The 23,288-nt window shown below is 38.6% G+C and overlaps 1 protein-coding gene across 1 annotated transcript; it reads left to right on the top strand.

Moving 5' to 3' along the window:
- The first annotated feature begins 1,626 nt into the window (after positions 1-1,626).
- On the top strand, positions 1,627-22,539 carry si:dkey-16l2.16 (ras-related protein Rab-35). Its single transcript, XM_020918421.2, has 7 exons — positions 1,627-1,831; positions 8,174-8,719; positions 13,214-13,264; positions 15,994-16,117; positions 16,762-16,886; positions 18,019-18,143; positions 19,850-22,539. The coding sequence occupies exons 2-7, from the start codon at positions 8,665-8,667 to the stop codon at positions 19,997-19,999; spliced, it is 630 nt and encodes a 209-aa protein (XP_020774080.1). The 5' UTR covers positions 1,627-1,831; positions 8,174-8,664; the 3' UTR covers positions 20,000-22,539.
- Positions 22,540-23,288: the final 749 nt, after the last annotated feature.

Raw genomic sequence — 23,288 nt, 5'->3', positions numbered from 1 at the left:
ACCTAACATCTGATGTATAATTTGAAGTGATTTTAATTGGAAGGACTAAACACTAAATAATGCCCAAATCTGGTATTTTCAAAGGACAGACAAAAATGAGACAAACTAATTAATATCTGAAGGAGCGGTACAAGAAACACAAATGTTCAATACTGTCAACATAAAGCTTTTGTCTCTTGTTACTCCCACTGGAAAGAGAAACCACTCAAGTATAAGTACTGTTACACTGTTAACTATATTACATTTACAGATCCAGTTTTGTTAAAAGTTAAGCAGTAAAATACATTTGATTGTAGAGTTATTAATTTATAGTGATTAGACAGCGATAGCTATATCCAGTGTTGGGGAGTAACAGATGTACTGGAGTTACGTAATCAGAGTACAAATTATGAATAACTGTATTCAGTTACAGTTACTGTTTCAGTGAGTGGTAATTGGATTACAGTTACTTTGTTAAAATAAATGGATTACAAAGAGGTATTTTCCTGTTTTCACTTTTTTTTTTTTTTTTTTTGGTAATTCCACTCATTGCTGGACACTAAACCAGGACTAAACCAGGTCTAAACCAGGTCTAAACTAGGTCTAATCCAGACCTAAACCAGGTCCAAACAGGTCCAAACCAGGTCTAAAACCAGGTCTAAACTAGGTCTAAACTAGGACTAAACCAGGACTAAACCAGGTCTAAAACAGGACTAAAACCAGGTCTAAACTAGGTCTAAACCAGGTCCAAACCAGGTCTAAACTAGGTCTAAACTAGGACTAAACCAGGTCTAAACCAGGTCTAAATCAGGTCTAAACTAGGACTAAACCAGGTCTAAACCAGATCTAAAACCAGGTCTAAAACCAGGTCTAAACCAAGACTAAACCAGGACTAAACCAGGACTAAACCAGGTCTAAACCAGGTCTAAATCAGGTCTAAACTAGGACTAAACCAGGTCTAAACCAGATCTAAAACCAGGTCTAAAACCAGGTCTAAACCAAGACTAAACCAGGACTAAACCAGGACTAAAACCAGGTCTAAAACCAAGACTAAACCAGGACTAAACCAGCACTAAACCAGGTCTAAACCAGGTCTAAATCAGGTCTAAACTAGGACTAAACCAGGTCTAAACCAGATCTAAAACCAGGTCTAAACCAGGTCTACTAAACCAGGACTAAACCAGGACTAAAACCAGGTCTAAACTAGGTCTCAAACAGGATTTAACAGGACTAAATCATGCTGCACGGACATGTTTCCTCGTCTTCTGTCAATAATATTTTTAATCTGGTTCAGTAAAGTCTGTGTTTTTTTTTTATTTTCTTTTAGCAGACAAAACATCTGATGTTACGATATTTTAGTCTTTGCTTCTCTACAGCAAATCAAGTAATCCAAAGTATTCAGATTACGTTACTTGCTTTAAGTAATTTAATGGATTACGTTACAAACTACATTTTGGGGTATGTAATCTGTAATCTGTAGGGGAATACATTTTAAAAGGAACTTTCCCAACACTGTCTATATCTGACATATTACCTGCAGTGATTTGTAACTAGTTTTCTTTTCCAAAATGCCAGTTTAAACCATTATCGGAGGTCCTTGAATGCATCACTGTAGTTTCCGGGTCTGTGTGGTGTGTCCCGTGCGCCCTGAACGCAGCGGCGGATGGAGAGGGAGAGCCCAGAGCGCATGGGTCATCTTCAGCGGGAGGCAGTCAGGTGTGGTCGGTTGCGCGGTGACTTACACTCCGCTACCCGGGATCCAGAGATCCGGAGGCGGGCTGCATAGCGACCAAACCAGCGCCCACCGCCCCTCCACGGACACGAGCCGCGGAAAGAGCAACGACAACGCCAAGTAAGCCATGTTTTTCTGCACAATCCGAGATAAAGTTCCAGAAGAGAGAAAGAGAAGTTTTCCCCGTGGAGCCTGGCTGCGTAAAGGGCCTTGTCATTAACGTTTGCGCTTTGGGCTTTCGCTTCCGATATTTCACGAGTTGGTAATGACTAATTTGAAGCTTTGGCCAATTTAAAGACGTGATTCTAGTTTCCATCCACAATGACTTTGTTGTGGTTGTATTTGACAAAAGAACTTTCATAGTGCCTCACCGCCCACCGCGTCCTGGGAATGTTTGAATCAGTGGAATTCTTGTGCTGGTTTTCCCAATAAAACACGATATTTTTAATCGTATAATTAGGCCCACGTGCAGCTAAAGTTCCCAAAAGTGAGCTCCATTCTATTGAAGAGTAAATGTGATTTTAGTGTTTGTGTTTAGTCATGGCAGGCGAGGTGAGCGGCAGATTGCGCAAAGGTTTCTCTCAGTGGGGATGCTTCTTATCAAATGATCCTCTTCTCTGTCTGAACACAACACAGAGATGTTTTAGTTTATTACTTCGTTAGCAGAAATGATTGTTTAGATACGCAAAGAATATTACCTTAAACAAGAAACTGAGCCAGAAGTAAAAGTGAAATACATTTAATATTTGTAACTTAATCATTAAAAGTTAGGGGATAAAATCCAATTAATATTTCACTATTTGTCATTGTATTTGCACATTACAGAAAAAAAAAAGTAAGGCACATTTTTAATATATATGTATATATATCTCATTTATACTACAAAGGGGGAAAAAAAGGAAAACAAAAAAATCCAAACTTAAATCTTTATTCCTCTTCAGACTTGAAACTGAAAACTATATTATACTGAAAATGAAATGAACAATTCCTTCAAAAATTGCTCATGACACTTATGACTAGGGGTGCGCAAAAATATTGAAATATCGTATATCGTATTGTTTCATTTGATGATACAGTGTCGATATCATGGGCTGCTGTATCGAGCCAAGAGTATTTTTTGGTATATTTTGCTCAATTATTTAGTTACAATGCTACAATTTTGGCACTTGTTCAGAGGTAGGAAACTTGTTTTTGCAAGACATTTGACATTTTCACTGTTTTGATGATTAAAATGTTTGTGTTTCATATTCATTTTGCACAAAAAGTGGTTTAACAAACACTTGAGTATCACACCCATGATTTAGCCTTTATTTTTTATTGAACCTTATCGAATTGATTTGAAATATATCGTATTGAATCGAAAGCTCACTGTATCGAGATATATATCATATCATGGCTTATGTATCGAGGTATCTATCTTCTTAATGATACCCAGCCCTACTTATGACATTATTTTCTGATGTATGAAGTGGGACTTCTCCGTGGGATTTCTTCACACTGTCACTGGAATCATTTGGATAATTTCACCCCTGGAATTGCAACTTTCTACTGAACTAAAGGAAAAGAAGCTCTTAATTTGAAAACTACCACTTTATGACATCACAAGGTGGAACAGAGCATTTTGACCTTTGGAGATGTAGACAGAATAATAATAATACAAAACACAAAACACAACTTGAGCTCTGTTTTTGAGGATGTGACAACATTATAATAATAATACTAAAAGTTCACACGGGTCAGTTTAGTTTAATATAGGACCTTTAAATGTTCCACTCTTTAAATGTGGTAATAAATTTGTAGTACTTTTAGGAACTGAAGCAATGTGGTGTTCAAAGTGTTGCACGCTGCTTCCTGCAAGTAAGAAGAAATTTATACTAAGAGGAAATTTAAGCTGAATCTTTCTAAAACTATATATATATATATAAATATATATATATATATATATATATATATATATATTTGTCAAGTACTTACTAATCTTTGTCTCACATTCAGCGTAGCCCGTGTCATGGCCATTCAGTAAATACATCTGTTTATTATTGATACGTTGCAGTGATGTCATGCTGGGGCTGTTCTACATGCAGCTCTATGGTGGAAAGTTCAGCAGTTACCATGGTGACACAGTGCAAACAATTTTTACGGACTGAAAACCAAAAAGTACTAAATGGATTGAAAGAGCACATGTTCAGGAGCCTGTGATCAATCGGAGTGTTCATGGTTGTGTTTAGGAGTTAGATTTTTAACAAAAAGGTGAAAAAAACTGTTGGTTAATGCTAAATGCTACTGACTGTACATTTGTGTGTGAGAGACGTGTCTAACAGCACAAGTCTCACCTGTTCTTGTTCCAGCTAAGTCAGTTCTTTATGGTTAGACTTCATTAAAATAAAAGTCAGATTAAAGTATAACAGAATCTCAAACATAGCAGTGCCTCTAGTTAGAATCACACCTCCAGAGGATGTTGATGACGTCAGCTGTAAAGTGTCAGTACATTGTCATTTCTTACTCATAGATTTTCTTGTTTAAATGTTGAAGATGTCCAGAACCTGTCAGGCTGTACTGAGCTCAGCAGGAGGAGGCTCCAGGTTCAGCTTCAGCTCATGGTCAGCTCACATGTGACTGGGCCTTCAGAGCCGAGCGCTCGGGTTGGTTCTAAAAATCACTTCAGTGTAGATGGGTTTAGCTCAGGTTAGCGCTGCAGGCTAATGTCACCGTCACATGAGCACTTCCTGTTTTTGTGGAAACTGTTCCTGGTTGGTCACTGCTGTTTTGGCTTCCTTTAGTTTAACCACAGTGTGACTGGTGCACAAGTTACTGTAAGAAATGTTCAAGTGTCTGCAGGATATGGCAAAGACCTGAATCAGGATTATTTTTAAAAATTTGATTCAAACAGTCAAATTATACCAAGAGAGGATTGGCTGTAGACTTCTCCATGGCGCTTGCTCGCCCACTCTCCCAGGAGTAACTTTCCCGTTAATTTTTCTCCTAGACTTTCAGAGAAAAAGACTAGTTTGAAAGTGCAGGGTTATTCAGCTCTGTGGAACTAATGACCACAAGACAAGTCATCATTTTATTTATTTAAAATCTGTTACTGAAACATTATAAACTGCTGACCTGATCTAAACATTTTGCCGAATCTTGTGTTTTAAATATTTTAAATGTGCTTTTTGTGCTAAAATGTAATCAAGTCAAGTCATTTTATTTATATTTAAAACAACTGTAACAAGTTGCACAAGTACTTTACGACAAGAAACCTCACATATTAAAACAATAAAACAAATACAGTTTATAATATATAATATATATTATAATAGTACATCAGGCATGTCCAAACTATGACTCGTGGGCCAAATGCGGCCCTCAGACAAATTTTTGCTTGGCCTTCAGGCTTCCAGGTGAATTGGCCCAAATTACCTTACATCAATTAAAAATGAACTTTTTACTGCAAGTTTATTTAATATTTAGTGTGTGGTTTTAAGGATCTTGGCATGAATAAAGACTGATGTCTCATTCTAACGTGTTAAACATGCACATATTTCAATTATTCACTGTACGGAGCATCTGTCTATGTCCCTCGATCAGCCCTCTGCTTTGTCTGTGTTTAGATATGTGGCCCTTGATGGAAAAAGTTTGGACACCCCTGTAGAACATGATAAAGTAACTGAATACACAAAGGGTTCTAAGGAGTCTAGAATGGTTTTAAAATGAGATATGGATGTTCTCAGATGAAGATGAAGAGGCAATGCCATTATGCCAGACAGGATGAACCTAAAGCAGGATTCCACACAAAAAAGTATTATACTATATTATATATTTCACTGTACAGTACTGTTAATGAATAAATTAAAGCCTTCAAGAGTCATATATGATCTGCCCAACCCTGTACAGCGCAAATGTATCATGAGAGCTGAAAAGAAATATCACAGAGCTGAAAAATAACAAAACACTCCCACTAGAACTAAGAACAGGTCCCCACTATAAACACTGAGCCCAACTGTGATAGTTCCTTCTGTACTGGACCATAAGTTGATTGAGTATTTATTATGACAGGCCCAGTTGCATATAAAAGATCTAATTTATAATGATCATTAGTCTGTTTTATTAGTTATATAATTAGTAACAGATTCATGATAAGTTTGTTTAAAGGTCCTATATGCCACATAATGGACTCTTGTGAGCTTTAAGCCATGTCAGAATCCTCACAAACAGACCTGGAGTTGTGTTTTGTTTCATTCACATGTTTGAGTAACTCTTTATTATTAGTCTGTCTACATCTCCAAAGCTCAAAATTGTGATGTCATGAAGTTAACTTTTTCCTTATGGTTTAGAAGAGATTGGTAATTCCAGGGCTGAAATCATCTACATTATTCTAGTGAAGGTGTATGAAGTTTAAAAACAAACTGGAGCACTAGAACTAAGAACTAAATATCCAGGATTTGTGTGTTAAACGTGTGTGAATGAAACAAAACAAAACTCTAGGTCTGTTTGTGAAACTACATTAGAACAGAGAAAATCAGAAAACTGTGTAATATGGACCCTGTAAGTTTGTTTGTAAATCAGTGTCATCCTGAAAAGAGCGACGTCAGTGATTCCTCAGATCACTTCAGCTCAGTGGGATGCGATCAAGTCATCATAGTCACTCATAAAATCAGTTTCCACTCTGGTCCTTTTTCTCCTTGGGTCTGTTGATGGCTCAGGTCACATGACTGGGAGCAGGGTGGGTCCACATAAAGGAGGAAGTAGTATTTGTGACTCAGCTGTTGAAGGAGCAGTCCCTGGACTCAGTTTCGGTTTTGTCCGCGTGAACAGGACTGACCTATGGACCTACTGAAGGGACAGGTCACAGGAGCACAAGAAACCTTTATATCATATAGTTTTTATCATACTCAAAAGAATCGGGCTGAGGTACCAAAGACATCCTGGACTGACTAAAACATGCACAGTCATCAATTTACAAGAAGGAGCCTTACACCCTTTTAAAAGGCTTAGAGCTGCTGGAAACTAGAAAAAGTAATAATACAGAAACTCCATATCCTATTACTTAAAGGTGCACTGTGTAACTTTTTGGTTAGGGGTCTGTCACCTGTTTGTTTCTATGGAGATGTCATTGCACTGCCTGAAATTTTCCACAGTGTGACATTAAACAGCTCTACTTTACATTTACTCGATTACAGGTGGTTTTATAGCTCAAAAATATCTAGAAAAACAGACATTGTGACTGTGAGTGGGGTCGCCTCTCCACACATCTGACCTGTAACTTGGTCTGGTTTGGTCTCCATGAAGATAGAATGGTCTAATGCCATACTGTGAAACATTCCAGACTAAACAATAACATCTCCATGGAGAAAAGAATTTGACAGACCTTTCACCAGAAAAGTTACACAATGCACCTTTTAAGAAATTATAAACTGTCTTCAGTTACAGGTGTATGTAGATCTGTAATCTAATTTTAATAGTTTAAATTGGAATGATGTATTTTTCTTGCAATGCCATGTCTTTATTTGCTGAAAACCCCAGGAATAAACCATGATATTCCTTGATTTCATGACTTAGCAATTTTTCAAAATCTGTTATTAAAAACACAAAATAATTCAATCATTTGCCCAACTCTACCTTAAATGCACTAAAAGTTACTCTAAAGAATCATCTGATCTCAGTTTTTTAATGTTTATGTTCAGTTAGAGCTGCTCAATTATGAAAAAAATCATTATCATGATTATTTTGGTCAATATTAAAATCATGATTATTCAAATGATTATTTTTTAGTTACATGATGCATTTATTCAGCATTTCACTCTCTTTGTCAAAAAAACACTTTATTATTGATAATTTACACAAAACCTTCAAATTGAAGATAAAAATCGGCTACAAATCTGAACCTTAGAGCAGTTTTGTGATGCGCAAAACACAAAATGAATCAAATAAACTTTGAATATGAAATAAGGCAGAAAAACATAAATGTATCCAAAATAAACTCTATATCCAGCTCATCTACAATCTCTATATTTAAAAATTAAAATGAATATACTTTGTTAAGCTTTAATCATTTCAACTCGTTTATTTGAGTTTGATGATCGTTTGGCACTCAAATTGAAATTGCGATCAGAATTCGATTAATTGCACACAGCCTTATGTTCAGTTGTGTGCAATAATCACAATCTATATTTTCTTTACCTTTATATACCATATTGACTCCAGTCTCTTACTATTTTTGCTGCTTATTTAGAATGTATTATTACTATTTATATTTTTGCTCTTTGCTATTATTTTATATTGTGATGTGTGAACTACTGTGTCCAAGTCATTTCCTTGTGGATCAATAAAGTTTGTCTAAGTCTTTATTAATAAATCACAGTCTTGATAAAGGTGTTATCTTGGCAGACCTACCTGTTCTATTGATCGAAATCACCACATTCTTCATCTTATTTTGAAACTAACTTTTGCCTCTTTTCTGTTTCTCTTTAGTTTCTTTTTAAAACTGGACCAAAGGAAGTAGCAGCAGCAGAAGAAGAACCAAAGCCGGAGGAACTGATTGCCTCCACCCTGCGAATGTGAACACCTCCCAAAACAGGAAGCAGTTTACTTTTTAAAAAGGGACGCACTTTAAAACTCGTCACATGACTCTTGTGTTGCAAGATCTCCCTGCGTTTGTGGAAAAGGGCGAGACTCCACTGCACAGATGAGCTGGAGTGGAAATAGCCCGTAGCTGTGTAATGGTGTTTAAACTGGACTGTAGTTAACCACACAGAATGGACCGTGCATGGACAGGTCTTCTGCACTCACACAACACTGGAAACTCCAAAATCCTGCTGCTCACTGGAAAGGCGGCCATGTTGCACTGGGAATAAAACTGGGAGTATTTTTGGACGGATTGTGGTGCTGGAGGTCAGTGCGATCGATAAAGGAAAAAGGAGGAGCAGGAAAATCCCATATTTCTGCGTTACTTTGGTGATCCAATGGCAGGGAAAGACTACAACCACCTCTTCAAACTTCTCATCATCGGAGACTCAAGTTAGTGCTCAACTTTTTTACTTTATGTCATTTAAATATTTGATTATTTTTATATTAAAGAGGAGGGATTATTTGGGCTTTCTAAAATGTTATAACATGGTTCTCGCATCAAAAACATGGTTGAAGAGGTTTTAGAGTCATCCATGCATGTTTGAATAATCTAGAGATTTCACCCAGGCTCTGTTCAAACCCTCCTAATGATTAGCTCTAAGATTCTGTACAAGGCTCCGCCCACAAGCCTACGTCCCCCATGCTCCCAGAGAACAGTTCTCCATAAATAAACAAAAACATGATTCAAAACTGTACACAACAACTTGACAAATCTGATGTGACATGCAGTATTTTCATGATCAGGATGCACGCTGATTGTGTTTAGCGCTCTGAAGGGGGAGTGACTTACCACGAGGAGCAAAAGAAGGGGAGACTCAAAAATGAAAGTGTCAGTTAATATCCCATAGAAGTGTAATACCCCCTCCTTAAACAAAACAAAACAAAAAGGATAATAAAGTGAACACGACACACTTTCACATTTAGACAGATGAAGACATGTTCAAACAAAAACCGTTCCACTTCATTCTCTACAGTTACCCTCAAGGAAATGTGCACGTTTTGAGTGCTTCACATTTTAAAGCTGGAGTACCCTACTTTTTTCCCTGTCAAGAGTATATTATCTAAACAATACTTTAATTAAGCATTCACATTTGAGAGAGACTGAAATCTGAAATGCTATTATAATCCAAGAGTCCCATACATTTCAGAACATGTTTGTAGAAGTCAAGGCAAGGTAAGTTTATTTGTATAGCACAACTGGTACACAAAGTAATTCTAGTGTTTTACAGAATATGAAATACATTAAAATCACAGTACACATAAATCTAAACATAAATAATCATCATTAAATTTAAAAAAGAAAGAGACCTTTAAATGAGAGAGAAGAGTGCAGAATGAAAAATGAAAATCTTTCAGACACAGTTAAACAGAAGTGTTCTGAGTCTGGATTTAAACAGAGTCAGAGTCGAGTCTCACATGTTCAGACTGTTCCAGGTTTTAGCTGTGTGAATCTGAAACTCTGACTCCCCGTGTTTAGTCCTGGCTCTGGGTACCAGCAGGAGGCCGGGATTGAACCAGGACTGAACCAGGACTAAACCAGAACTAAACTAAACCAGGACTGAACCAGAACTAAACTAAACCAGGACTGAACCAAAACTAAACTAAACCAGGACTGAACCAAAACTAAACTAAACCAGGCCTGAACCGGGCCTGAACCAGGCCCGGTCCCGGCCTGAACCAGGACTGAACCAGGACTGAACCAGGACTGAACCAGGACTGAACCAGGACTGAACCAGGCCTGAACTGAACAACTGAACCAGGGCTGAACCAGGGCTGAACCAGGGCTGAACCAGGGCTGAACCAGGGCTGAACCAGGGCTGAACCAGGGCTACAGCAGGGCTACAGCAGGGCTACAGCAGGACTACAGCAGGGCTACAGCAGGGCTACAGCAGGGCTACAGCAGGACTACAGCAGGAGATCAGTCCCTGAGCTCCTCACAGTGCACATGGTTCATGTGGCACTAACATGTCACAGATGGACTTTGGTGCGAGGCCATGAAAAGACTTGTACAAGCAGAGCTGCTTTAAAGTCTCAGACAGGGGGCAGGGCAGAGACCTGAGCACAGGACGTATGTGCTTGTGCTTCCTGGTTCAAGTCAGGACCTGCAGCAATGTTCTGGACGTCCTGTAGCGTCTCACATCTCGTTTGGAGAGGCCAGTGAGAGGCCGTTACAGTCTAACCTACTGGAGACAAACCATAGACTGAATAAAAGAAGTGGACTAGGCGAGTGTGACGTCACCCATAACATTCACCACCCCTCAAATGAGGCTCGTGATGCTCACGGTTACAGGAGACAATCGAGAGCCAGGCTCTATATTATGAATAGGATTTTTTAACAGACAAAATAGCTAAAATGAAAATCAGGATCATGTGTCAAGTGTTAATATGAACATTTTAAGACCAAAATGATGAGGCTCACAGCAGCAGTTACAGAGAGAGGAGCCACAGGATCTTAATGTAAGTCACTTAGAGCCAGAGTCAGAAGGAGCCAGAAGAGCCTCCTGGAGAACTTCCTATTTGGCACTAGAGCGCTAGCTATGTCCACTGTCCACTCATATACACGATCTATGAGACAAATTCGTGGATAAGTGTCTCCAGGTCTGCTTTAAACAGTAAACCTTTGATTGTTGCTGTTTTTTAGTCTGTAAAAGCTGCAGATGTTATTGATTTGTTGTAGCTGTTCAAGTTTAAATCAGAGTCCATTATTACCTCAAGATTTCTTGCCTGATTTGAAGGTGTTAGAGAGAGACTGGAGGTGATGCTGACTGTGTTTCTGTGGGCCAAATACTTGTTTGATTTTAACTGGAGAAAGTTGTTTTGCATCCACATACTGATCTGTTGGGTGCAGTGACAGAGTGAGTCTAAACTACTGAGTTAGCAGCTTTGTTAAAAAAATCAGACACAGGGCCTTTTAAATTCATATTAACAAAATTATCACTCTTATTTACTCATTGACGTATTCAAACTGATTTTGAAACCAATGTGTCATTTTTTTTCTAATAGCATCTAAAAATAGAAGAAAGACAGAAAATGGAGCAGTCATTTGACCAGAACAGAGCTTTTTATAGAAGTGTGTCTGACTGTGAGAGAAAGCACAGGGTTCCAATAGTCCCCATAAGAAGTCACACTCTCCGAGGCATCAGGAAACATAACGATCAGATCTGTGTTTGTTCTGTGCTGGACAGAAACGGACACGGACTAAGGACTTAAGGGACATGGGTTTTATTAATAGCAGGGATAAATCTGGCATAAAGAGATGCCAACAATGCGACAAAGATGAAGAAAATAAAATTAAAGCCCATATCACACTATTTTCTGATCTATGTTATAATGTAGTTTCCTCATCACAAACAGACCTGCATCTTCAGACTGAGTTCTTTTCTCAAATGGAAAACAGTGATAGTTGATATTTGGACATTTTTAACAGCCTTATAAAACTCCTGCAGAGGCAAATATTTAGTTTTGGTTGATCTGCTGCACTTTAACATGAAAACACTTTAATAAGAATAGAAACTACACAGTTCCCTAATGGGTTTGTGGTTGAGCCAACATATTGGTTCAAAAATATAAACAATCGTATACAGAAATATTAACGACTGTTGCAGCATCAGCCATGAAAAACATAGCGATCTCTATAAAACACTCTCGTCTAACAATTTCAGCCAATCGCCATTGTCAGTCTCTAATGAACTAAAGGTAAAGGTAGCTCTTAATTTGAAAAGCACCATTTCATGACATCACCAGGTAATAATAACTCTTTATTATTCTCTGTTACATGTGTTATTATTACTCAAACATGTGTGAATAAAACACAATTTGGGCTGTGCTTCTGAGGAGAGAACAACATAACATGGCTTAAAGCTCACAAAAGAGTCTGTAAAAGCTGCTAAACCTGTAGTTTAGACTCTACAAACATGTTCTGAAATACATGGGATTCTAGGATTATTTCATGAGTTCAGATTTAAGTGTTCTCTTTAATGTGAATCTTCCTGAATGAGTGAGTTTTCATTTTCAAATGTATCCCTTAAGTTTAAACAATATTTAAATATATATGTTTCGGGTAAATGATTTTGGATTATATTTTCCCACAGTACTAGCTCCTTAATAATGGCTCTGTATTGAAGTGCTGCTGTTGTGTCTTGGGCCGAGTTTCCTCTTCTGTTGTGAATGTGCTTATGTTTCACTGAGTCCCTGCAGCTCCAGTTTTCTCATATTTCCTGTGTTTACTTTAGATAATGTCACCACAAACATTTAATATACAGCATTTTCCCCAGATCATGGTGCTTTTCTCGGTCATCAGGATGTTATCTTTTTTTAAAACATCTGAAAATATTCTTCATTTATATAATCAGTTTTTTTTTTCTTTCCATGATTATTTCCATTGTAGATTCTCACTAAAAGCATCAAAACTATGACTGTCACATGTGGAATGCAGTAAACAAAAATGAACTCAAACTCCAAACTTGTTTTAGATTTTTATTTTTTTTTAATAGCCTTTAACCTTTGCTTTGAACCTTGTTTTGCACTTTTGGCCTTTCTTGACCCTGAGGCACAGCTGTGAAGTGAAAACCATTTCAGGAGACTTCAAGAAGCTCACTGAGAGAAGGTCAAGGGTTTACAGCACTATTGACAAAGCAAGGGGAGGATATTTTGAATTTGAATCTAAAATATGAAAAATAAGATAAATTATTTCTCTTTTTTCTTTGCTACATAATTCCATATATCTGACATTATATATTTGATGTCTCTTTTCTAAAAAGTAAAAAATAGTAAAACAAAGGGGAATGAGAGGGTGTGTCCGAACTTTTGACTTGTCATGTATAAAATATATTTTAACTTTACCTCAGACGTTCTGTTTCATGTTTTTTTTTTTTTTTTTTTCAGATGTGGGGAAAAGCAGCCTCCTCCTTCGCTTCGCAGACAACTCTTTCTCTGGTGAGCTTACTGTTTTATTATTATTGAATTTATTTAAAGTTTTTGATTTGAATGATGTGGAAAACTACTAAATTGTAAAATGTTTCTTTTTTGTACCCTGTTATGAACGATCTAGTTTAAAGAAGAACTGTAGTGCCTGTGTGTGTGCTCTAGACTTATACTCTGACACCTGTGGATCCTTATGTTAGAATCTGCGCATTTTAAATTACAATATTCATTTAAAACAACTCAGTAAAAGAAACAAGCATGCTGACTTCAGGGTTAGAAAACCATGTGTGGGAGCTGACATTGCCATAGCGCTGCATGCTGTGGGCACATCACACTAGAGCACAGCTTTTGTTTCCCATCTGCATCAAAATGACTGTGACACTGCCAAATCCTAAATGTATCACTGATTTAAGGAAATAAAATTAGAGAACAAAGTACAGAGCAGTGGGCATGTACTGGTGGTGGCAAAAACAGGAGTTGATCAGTATGTCATCTTGGGAAAAAAGTGATTAAAGATGACTCAAACATGTACTTAATCACTCAAATATAACACTGGGTAAATGGAGAGCAGAGACAACTATAACATGGTTAAAAGTATCAATCTGCTTTAAGTTTCACTCTGTACTGCCCAATATATAATAGGGCAAAAAAGTATTTAGTCAACCACCAATTGTGCAAGTTCTCCCACTTTAAATGATGTTGAAAATTACAGGCCTCTCTCATAGGTACACCTCAACTATGAGAGACAAAATGACAAAAAAAAATAAATCCAGCAAATCACATCGTCTGATTTTTAAAGAATTTATTTTCAAATTGTGGTGGAAAACAAGTATTTGGTCAATAAAAAAGTTCATCTTAATACTATGTTATATACTCTTTGTTGGCAATGACAGAGGTCAGGGGTTTCACACACTGTTGCTGGTATTTTGGCCCATTCCTCCTGCAGATCTTCTTTAGATCAGTGATGTTTTGGGGCTGTCTCTGGGCAACACAGACTTTCAACTCCCTCCAAAGATTTTCTATGGGGTTGAGATCTGGAGACTGGCTAGACCGCTCCAGAACCTTGAAATGCTTCTTATGAAGCCACTCCTTGGTTGGCCAGGCAGTGTGTTTGAGATCATTGTTGTGCTGAAAGACTCAGCCACATTTCATCTTCAGTGCTCTTGCTGATGGAAGGAGGTTTTCACTCAAAATCTCACAATACATGGCCCCATTCATTCTTTCGTCCTGGTTGTTTTGCAGAAGAACAGCCCCAAAGCATGATGTTTCCACCCCCATGCTTCACCAAAAAAAGCTCTATTTTGGTTTCATCTGACCATAGGACATTCTCCCAATCCTCTTCTGGATCATCCAGATGCTCTGTAGCAAACTTCAGATGGACCTGGACATGTCCTGGCTTAAGCAGTGGGACACATCTGGCACTGCATGGTTTGAATTCCTGACGGTATAGTGTGTTACTGATGGAGCCTTTGTTACTTTGGTCCCAGCCCTCTGCAGGTCATTCACTATGTCCCCTGTGTGCTTCTGGGACTTTTGCTCACCGTTCTTGTGAACGGGGTGAGATCTTGTGTGGAGCCCCAGATGGAGGGAGACTATCAATGGTCTTGTATGTCTTCCATTTTCTAATACCTGTTGCAGATTCAGTCTGCCCAGCCTGGTGCAGGGGTACAGTTTAGTTTGTGGTGTCCTTTGACAGCTCTTTGGTCTTGGCCATAGTGGAGTTTGGAGTGTGACTGTCTGAGGTTGTGGACATGTGTCTTTTATGCTCAGAAACAATTCAAACAGGAGCCATTAATACAGGGAATGAGAATAACAAGTTACAGGTCTGTGAGCCAGAAGTCTTGCTTGTTTGTAGGTGACCAAATACTTATTTTACTGAGGAATTTACCAATTCATTAAAAATCCTACAATGTGATTTCCTGGTTTCTTTCCTCCAATTCTGTTTCTCATAGTTGAAGTGAACTTATGATGAAAATTACAGGCCTCTCTCATCTTTTAAAGTGAGAGAACTTGCACAATTGGTGACTGACTAAATACTTTTTTGCCCCACTGTATTGTGTAAAAGGTATTTGCTGGCTTCTGCACAAATTATGCTATTGACGTGTGCTTATATGTCACTTTATGGTTTAACAGGGATTTATCACACAATCTTCTCTGGTTGTAGAATGTAAAAAATGTTATCAAGTTCAGAACAGACCACATGAAACTAGAGTCTGTGATCTGTCTGGACCTGTCTGAGTTTGGAGTTCCACCAATCTAATCCAAAATACAACAGTACAGACTCTACAGGGTGTAAATCATATTAAGTTTCCTCATCACAAACAGACCTAGAGTTGTGTTTTTTTTCATTCACACATGTTTAACACACAAAACCTGTATATTTAGGCTGAGTTCTTCTCTCAGACTTTTAGCTTTTTTCCATGTTATAACATTCCCTCACCAAAATCACACCTGAAGAGGTTTTATATGTCATGGCTGGATGTTTGAGTAATCTAGTGACAGTTCTCCATGAATACAAAATACAAAAACATGATACAAAACTGTACACAGCAACTTGACAAACCTGATGTGATGTGCAGTTGTGTGCAGACTGAGACTGTCAAAAACTAAAGTGAAATTCATAATAAAATGTTAATACCTTGTTTCTGTTGCATTTTCAAAACAATAAAGAGTAACATGGTGATGTAAATATGTGATGTGTTGGTAGAAGTAAAATAGCCCTTAAACCGTTTCTGTTGCAGGCAGTTACATCACGACGATCGGGGTGGACTTTAAGATCCGGACGGTGGACGTAAATGGAGAGAGGGTCAAATTGCAGATTTGGGACACGGCCGGACAGGAACGCTTCAGAACCATCACCTCAACGTGAGAAATATTATAATAATTCCATTTTATACAGAGTTGGAGAGTACTCATTCAAACGTCTACTTCTCTCAGTAGTTTCCAGTGACTGTACTTAACTGTACAATGTAACTTTTTTTTTTCAACATGTGTAAAAGTTCTGCTTATATGTTGACAATATGAAATGACTTGTATTTCTTGCACTGCTCCTCCAGATATGATTTAGTTTTGTCATTTTTATGGCCCTCCTTCTGAAATTATCCTATTTTGTGTATTATTTCATGTTTTGTCCTTCATATTATGTTAAATCTACTTGAGTAGTAGTTTCCCCAAATACTTTTTGACTCAAAAATTCCATTGTTAAAGAAGATAGACTACAGTGTGTAGCTTTCTGGAGGTCGACACCTGCCATGGAAATGGAAAGTTAAAGCCATACTTTGGAATATTCTCTACTAAGAAAGATGTGTTTTATTCCATACTGTGGAGGAACTCCTCCCGATGAAAAGAGTCAGGGTTGTGGAGATGCGAGCCCACTTACAGCAAGAACACGTGTTTTTGAAGTTTGTCATCCTTTTGAAAAAATATGTTTTTATTTTAGTCTGTGGTTGGCTAAAAGGTTACATACTGCGGTTTAAAATATATTTTTAAATCTTCGTTTTCTTTTTCAGTTACTACAGAAACACACATGGAGTGATCATCGTTTATGACGTGACAAACCCAGAGTCGTTTGTGAATGTGAAGAGATGGCTCAACGAAATCTCGCAAAACTGTGACAACGTCTGCAAGATCCTGGGTGAGTGTTTTTAAAATATAAATATAATATATATAATATAACCAAGGCAGAACAGAGAATCAAAACATGTCATGATTACAGTTTTGTTTTAATGCATCCAAGTAAACCCATTATTCAGTAGCTCCAGTTTTTTCCAAAAAAACCTGTTCCCCTCAGTATATTTCCACAGGCACAGGATTGTTGTATTAGTTTAAGAGTTCAGATTTCACTTTCTCTGATGTTTATGCTCCTGGACATGTTTAAGATGTGCACTGTCAACTGAAGCCTGACATGTACATGTATTACATGTAAACATGTATTCCAAATCGAATCAAAATATAGAAATGAGGAAATTCTCAGATGCCCTCCCACCCTCCTGTATTTCTGTAGAGTTAGACTGAGATGGTGGCAGGTCTGGTGTGCTAGTTGCCCTTCCACATGTTGTGTGGTTGGATAAAAACAGCGAGAGAAAATGATCAATAAAAGAAATGACCAGGGAAAGAACCTTCATCAGTACAGGAGCTCTGAAGCTTCATGTTAATTATTATCAGTCAGAAATAGTGCAAATTCTTTATAGGTAAGGTCTATTTACACAGTGCTGCTGCTGCTGGAAACTTGTAAGATTAGCAAAGCACAAATAGCAGGATTCTGTAATAAATGAAATGTTATTAAAATATATAGATCCAGTTGTTTATAATAGTCCGATTCTGTTGTGATGTCAGTTTGGAGGGGGAGTGACTTAGCATGGAGAGCAAGGGAGTGGGACTTGGTGTCAAAAACAAAAATGAAACATGTTAAATGTTGTTTTAGGTGACTATAACATTTCAAAACGATAAAAGGTAGCTGTGGAACAACTCACCCTTATGTAACAAAACCCCATGTCCTATAAATCATTATTTCATCTTTGCACTGTTTTACCTGATGACATCTTGTATATAGCTGGGATGTATTTGTATCACATCATATTTCTATATTTTATTTCTGCTTCTACATACACAAGTCTGTATGTTGTGTTGACACCACCTCTTAAAATCTTGTGCCTGTATTAATTTTATAAGATGAAAACCATAAACAAATCAGCTAATTTATCCATGTTATACCATACCATATTTTAACATCAGTTTTACTTTTAACTCTGTCCTTTTACTCTTAGTGGGAAACAAGAACGATGACCCCTCCAGGAAGAAAGTGGAAACACAGGATGCGGTGAGGTTTGGTGAATCAGTCGGCGTGCGTGTGTTTGAGACCAGCGCCAAAGAAAACATCAACGTGGAGGAGGTACTTTTACTACACTACTGCTAATACAGGCTAAAGGTGAATTCAATAGTACAAAGGGCCCATATTACATTTTATTATTTCCTGATTTTCTCTGTTCTAATGTTGTTATCTCATCACAAACAGACCTGGACTTGTGTTTTGTTTCATTCACACATGTTTAACACACAAACCCTGCAGAGTTAGGCCGAGTTCTTCTCTCAAACAGAAAACACTGTAGTGCTCCACTGTGTTTTTAAACTTCAGACACCTTCACTACCAATTTTTGTTGAACTACAGGTAAAAGGAGCTTTGAAGCAACTTTGAAGCAGGATGCTACGCTATTTTCTGCACTTTAAGGCGCTCTGAATTATAAGGCGCACTGTCATTTTTTTCACATATAAACCGCACCGGACTTTAAGGTGCATTAAACACAACAGTTGGATGGCTCAGTCGGACTTTGTTTGGCGTGTTCAGTTGTGGCGTGTAGGAAGAGTACTGTCTGGGACCGCTGGATTGTTGGCGTGTTTGCTTTTTTGGTTCGTTCCTCCTTTCTGTTCCTCGTCGGCGTGGAGTGATGAGTGTGTCTGTGGGTGTTTGTCGCTGCGCGGTTGCTGTCTGCTCTGTGTGTGTTTGTGTGTTCTGTGGGTGGTGCGGCTTTGTAGTTTACTGAAGTTGTGCTGGGACACCTGAGTGGATTCGTGTATAGGCGAGTTTCATTGTTAACAAAAGCGCGCGTTGCATGCTGGGAATTATTTTGGTTGGCGGCAATAAACACTAATTCAACATGACAGACAGAGCGAGAAAGCACGTAAAGGGTATTGATCCTGGTTATTTATCCACTCTAACGGCAGAGGACCCAAGACGATTTGACCAGAAATTGGTCATAAGCATCGATGGAGCCAAATCACCCTTTTCAACCCCGACAGAGCCTGGACCAAACCAAATTTCTGGTCAGAATCGCCAACTACCTGGACAAATATTCACTTGGGCGATATCCACAATGACTTGGTGGAAACTCCTGGGCCATTCACAGCAAAAGATGAAAACCTCCAAGAGTCTCGATGTGTTGTTGAACTTGTTGGAGTCCACGGTTTGTTAGGATCTTCTACGTTTGCTCTGCGGATGTTTGAAATCCATTTAATTCGCCGTTAGCGGTTCTTTTCACTCACAATAAGAAAAAGACATTTTCCTTCTTCCGTGCTTCTATTTGTGCATCTGATAATGGTAAATTCCTGCTGCATTATCGGGGAGAAATACGCGAGGTTACACACTGTGTTTGACCGCTACCGTGTTACTTGCCTCTGACCAAAATATTTCCCAGCATGCAACGTGGGCTTTTAATAACAATGACGTCAGCTGAAACTCGCCTATAGGGCGCTCTGGATTGTGGCACGCAGTCGTTTTTTGATGGGGTTGGAGGCTTAAGAGCACGCGCTATGGTGCGGAAAATATGGTACTCAAACATGTGTGAATGAAACAAAATGCAACTCCATTTGTTTTTGATGAGGTAACAACAGTAGAACATGGCTTAAAGAGTACGAGACATACGTTGCACTATAGAAATACATAGTGAAAAACACAGCGTGATGTCACAGAGTATCAGTTGGTCAATATTGTGATTTTTGATGACTTTGATGTATTGTGTAAAGAATCCAATAAAAGACCGTAGTACTACTAGAGATTGACTAAATGCAGGCTGTATTATCTGATTGTTGTGTCCTGTGCAGATGTTTATGGAGTTCACTCACATGGTTCTTCGAGCCAAAATCCAGAGTCAGAACCGAGCGGAGAGAGAGCGAGAGAGGGAGAGAGACACCGTGAACATCAATGCACAGAGGGACCGAGACCGGAGGAAGAGAGGCAAGAAGTGCTGCTGAGGTCCAGGCTGAGATCTGGGTCTAGACCAGGGCAGAGATCTGGACTAAGACCAGGATTTAGACCTGGAGACTGGAGCGCAAGAGGGAGACATGTGAATATCAGCGCACAGAGAGAGTGAGACTGGAGGAGGAGAGGCAAGAAGTGCTGTTGTTTGGCTGAAATCTAGGTCTAGACCAGAACTGAGACCAAGACTTGGATCTTGACTAGGACTAAGACTGGAGCACGAGAGGGAGAGAGAGAGAGAGAGAGACTGCAGAAAGAGGGGCAAGAAGTGATACAGAAGTTCAGGTCAAGACCAGGGACCGGGACCAAGACCTGGGTCTAGACCAGTACCTGGACTAAGACCAGAGAAAGATGAGCGAGAAGGGCTGCCAAAATCCAGGCTAACACCTGGGTCTAGACCAGGATTGAGACTAGGATTGAGACCAGGATTGAGACCAGGGACCAAGACTAGCTTCAAGAGGGGGAAAACACTGAAGTTTAGACCAGGACTGGGACTAGGAACAAGGCCGCAATCAGAAGAAGAGGGGCAAAAATGCTATTGAAGTCCAGACCAAGACCTGGGTCTATATCAGGACTTGGAAAGGATAAAGGTTAGCACCAAGGGAGACATGAAGTGCATCTGAGGCCAGGTCTAGACCAGGACCAGAGACCGGGGCTGGATTTTACAGCAGGGATTGGTGTTAATTTTAATGTTTAAAGTAAAAAAAAAACAAAAAAAAAATTATTATTGATCTCCTGCTTAGCCATCTCACTTCACCTCCAGACCTCCTCCAGCGCTTTTTCTGACACATCACAACGTCAGAACCTCTGATATCAAATGTTCAAAATGGTTGCCACACAACATCTTGAGGTTTTCTTCTAGAAAATACAATGTTTTCGAAAATGGACACCAGTAATCACCATTTACAACCATGACAAAAAATCCTGGAATCCCTGTATCCACTGCTATTAGGAAAACTATTTGTCTACGAGTAAACTTCAGTAATGGAATAAGTGTTAATGAGAATACCTGGGACTAAACTGGGACTAAACTGGAACTAACCCAGGACTCGATGTGGTTCAAACCAGGATTAAAGCAGCACCTCACCCGGACTGAAGCTGAGAGTTTCAGCATGGATCCTGCAGTGCCAAAGGACCAGTTTGTTTGTCTTGTTTCTTTGTTTACATAGATTTTAATTGAATAAAATCTTAATCTTTTTAATGTACTTTCACCATCTGATTAACCACTCTAACCACAGAAAGGAGACCAAAGGGTTAACTCTGTTCAAGTCTGAGCTATTTCAAACCAATTTATTTTTTATTGACTGCTAATCACAATATTAACCTTGACATTATCTCATGTTTATTCACTTAAAGATGCACTATGTAACTTTTCTGGTGGAAGATTCATGATATGCTTGTGTCTAAGGAGATGCTTTACCTGAAATTTTATCACAGTATGGCATTAAACGCATCTGTCGTGCATTAATTCAATTACAACATGGTGTTTAATTGGTGAAAAAGATTGTTACTGAGTTGAGTCACCTCTTCACAGATCTGACCTGTAACTTTGCCTGGCGTTGTCTCCATGGAGATAAGATCAGTTTACTGCCAAGCTATGGACCATTCCAGGCAAAGCAATGACATCTAGAAAAGTTACAGAGCGCATCTTTAATGTGGCAAGATTCTCCCTTAAAAAGTGCACTCTGACTTTTCTGGTGGAGGATCTGACATCTGCTTGTCTCCATGGAGATGTTGTTGCTTTGTCTGGAATGTCCCGGTATGGCATTAAACATATCCATCTTGCATTTACTCAGTAACACAGTGGGCTCACCTCTCCATAGATTTGACCTGTAACTTGGCTCTGTGGTGTCATCTGCTGTCTACATAGAGATAAATAAGTGTAATGCCATACTGTGGAACATTCAAGACAAAATCTCTGAAGTGAAGCTGGTGACGGACCCTCCCGCCAAGTTACACAGTGCACCTTTAAGGATAGTTGAAATATAGTCACTATCAAAACTCCTGTAACTGTACTGTATTCAAAAGTTGAGTCAGTTTGAGACATTTTCCCCCCAAAATCTCAAATATTTAGGCCAAAATTAGGTATGTTTGTGTTTTGTTTTTTTATTAGAATGCCTCTGGAGGTATAAGGAACAGTGTGCTTGGCCTAACAGGTATCCACACTTCAAACTCTGACCCTGCAGCCAGGTCTTTGTAATGAAACACTTGCCTTTACTCAGTGCTGTCCTGTGTGATGTCACATAGTACTTGAAATAGCAGTGGCCACTGGAGGAAAAAGACAGTTGCAGATTTACCTAGTGCGCACTGAAGTTGCCGATAATGCCTTTAAAAATTCATATACATAGTGATGTAGTGATGATGTCCACCTAAATGATGCCAAATTCAAATCCATTAAAGAGACTAGTTCAGTTGTGAAAAGGGAAGTAAGTTATAACTTTGTGCCAATGTTAATGAGCCTTGCATCAATAAACTAAACCACCGCTGCCTGTTTGTTCAACCCAGAGCAATAAACCTGTGATTGTATTGACTACAATGTGTCAGATGTTCCGTGTATTGATTTAATTACTTCATAGAATTGTAGTCAGAGTTCAGATTGCTCCTGAGTACATACTTCAAACTTATTAAAATTCCTGTTCCTGATTTCAAACCATGAGTCAGCAACATGCTTTAGTCATACAGATTATGAACTTTTGGGCCTGTTCACTCAGTCCTGTCAGCTGCTGTGATGTTGCACCATGACACAGAAAAAACTGACGGGCATAGTGTCATACAGTTCACTTAAAGCTCTTTTTCTACTGTTTGCTTTTTTGACACCTTTCTAGCATGACAGAAAATTTAGGCAGATGATTACCCAGGGTTTTTAGCTGTAATAAGGAAACTACTGAGCAATTTATGATGAACAACATTTATCTTTAACTTCAGGACAAAAATCAGGTCCAGGTTTAAAAGGGATCAAGGTTTTGATGACCTCTGGTGGTAACCTGGTGTATTGCCATTAAATTGTGGCTCCCAGGTCTTAATTGCAAGACATTAGACACAATATAAACATGATTATAATACCACACAAAGGTATTTATTTAATATTTTTGCTGTAATTGTAGCACTGAGTGTAGCTTGGCAGTTAATCTTTCTTTGTTCAATACAAATGTAAACACACGCGAAAATATCTCACGAGATGTTGGCCCAACCCGATACGTGGATATACATAAGTGCAAATCATATTTACTCAAATCTTACCAAGACTAAAATTAGATAATGCTCATCTTTATGCTAAACGACACA

This window comes from Boleophthalmus pectinirostris, unplaced genomic scaffold (assembly GCF_026225935.1).
Source record: "Boleophthalmus pectinirostris isolate CB_2022bp ecotype Guang Dong unplaced genomic scaffold, ASM2622593v1 HiC_scaffold_17, whole genome shotgun sequence".
Lineage (NCBI taxonomy): Eukaryota > Metazoa > Chordata > Actinopteri > Gobiiformes > Gobiidae > Boleophthalmus > Boleophthalmus pectinirostris.
The sequence above is the reverse complement of the archived record's forward strand: the minus strand, read 5'-3'. Positions and strand labels throughout refer to the sequence as shown.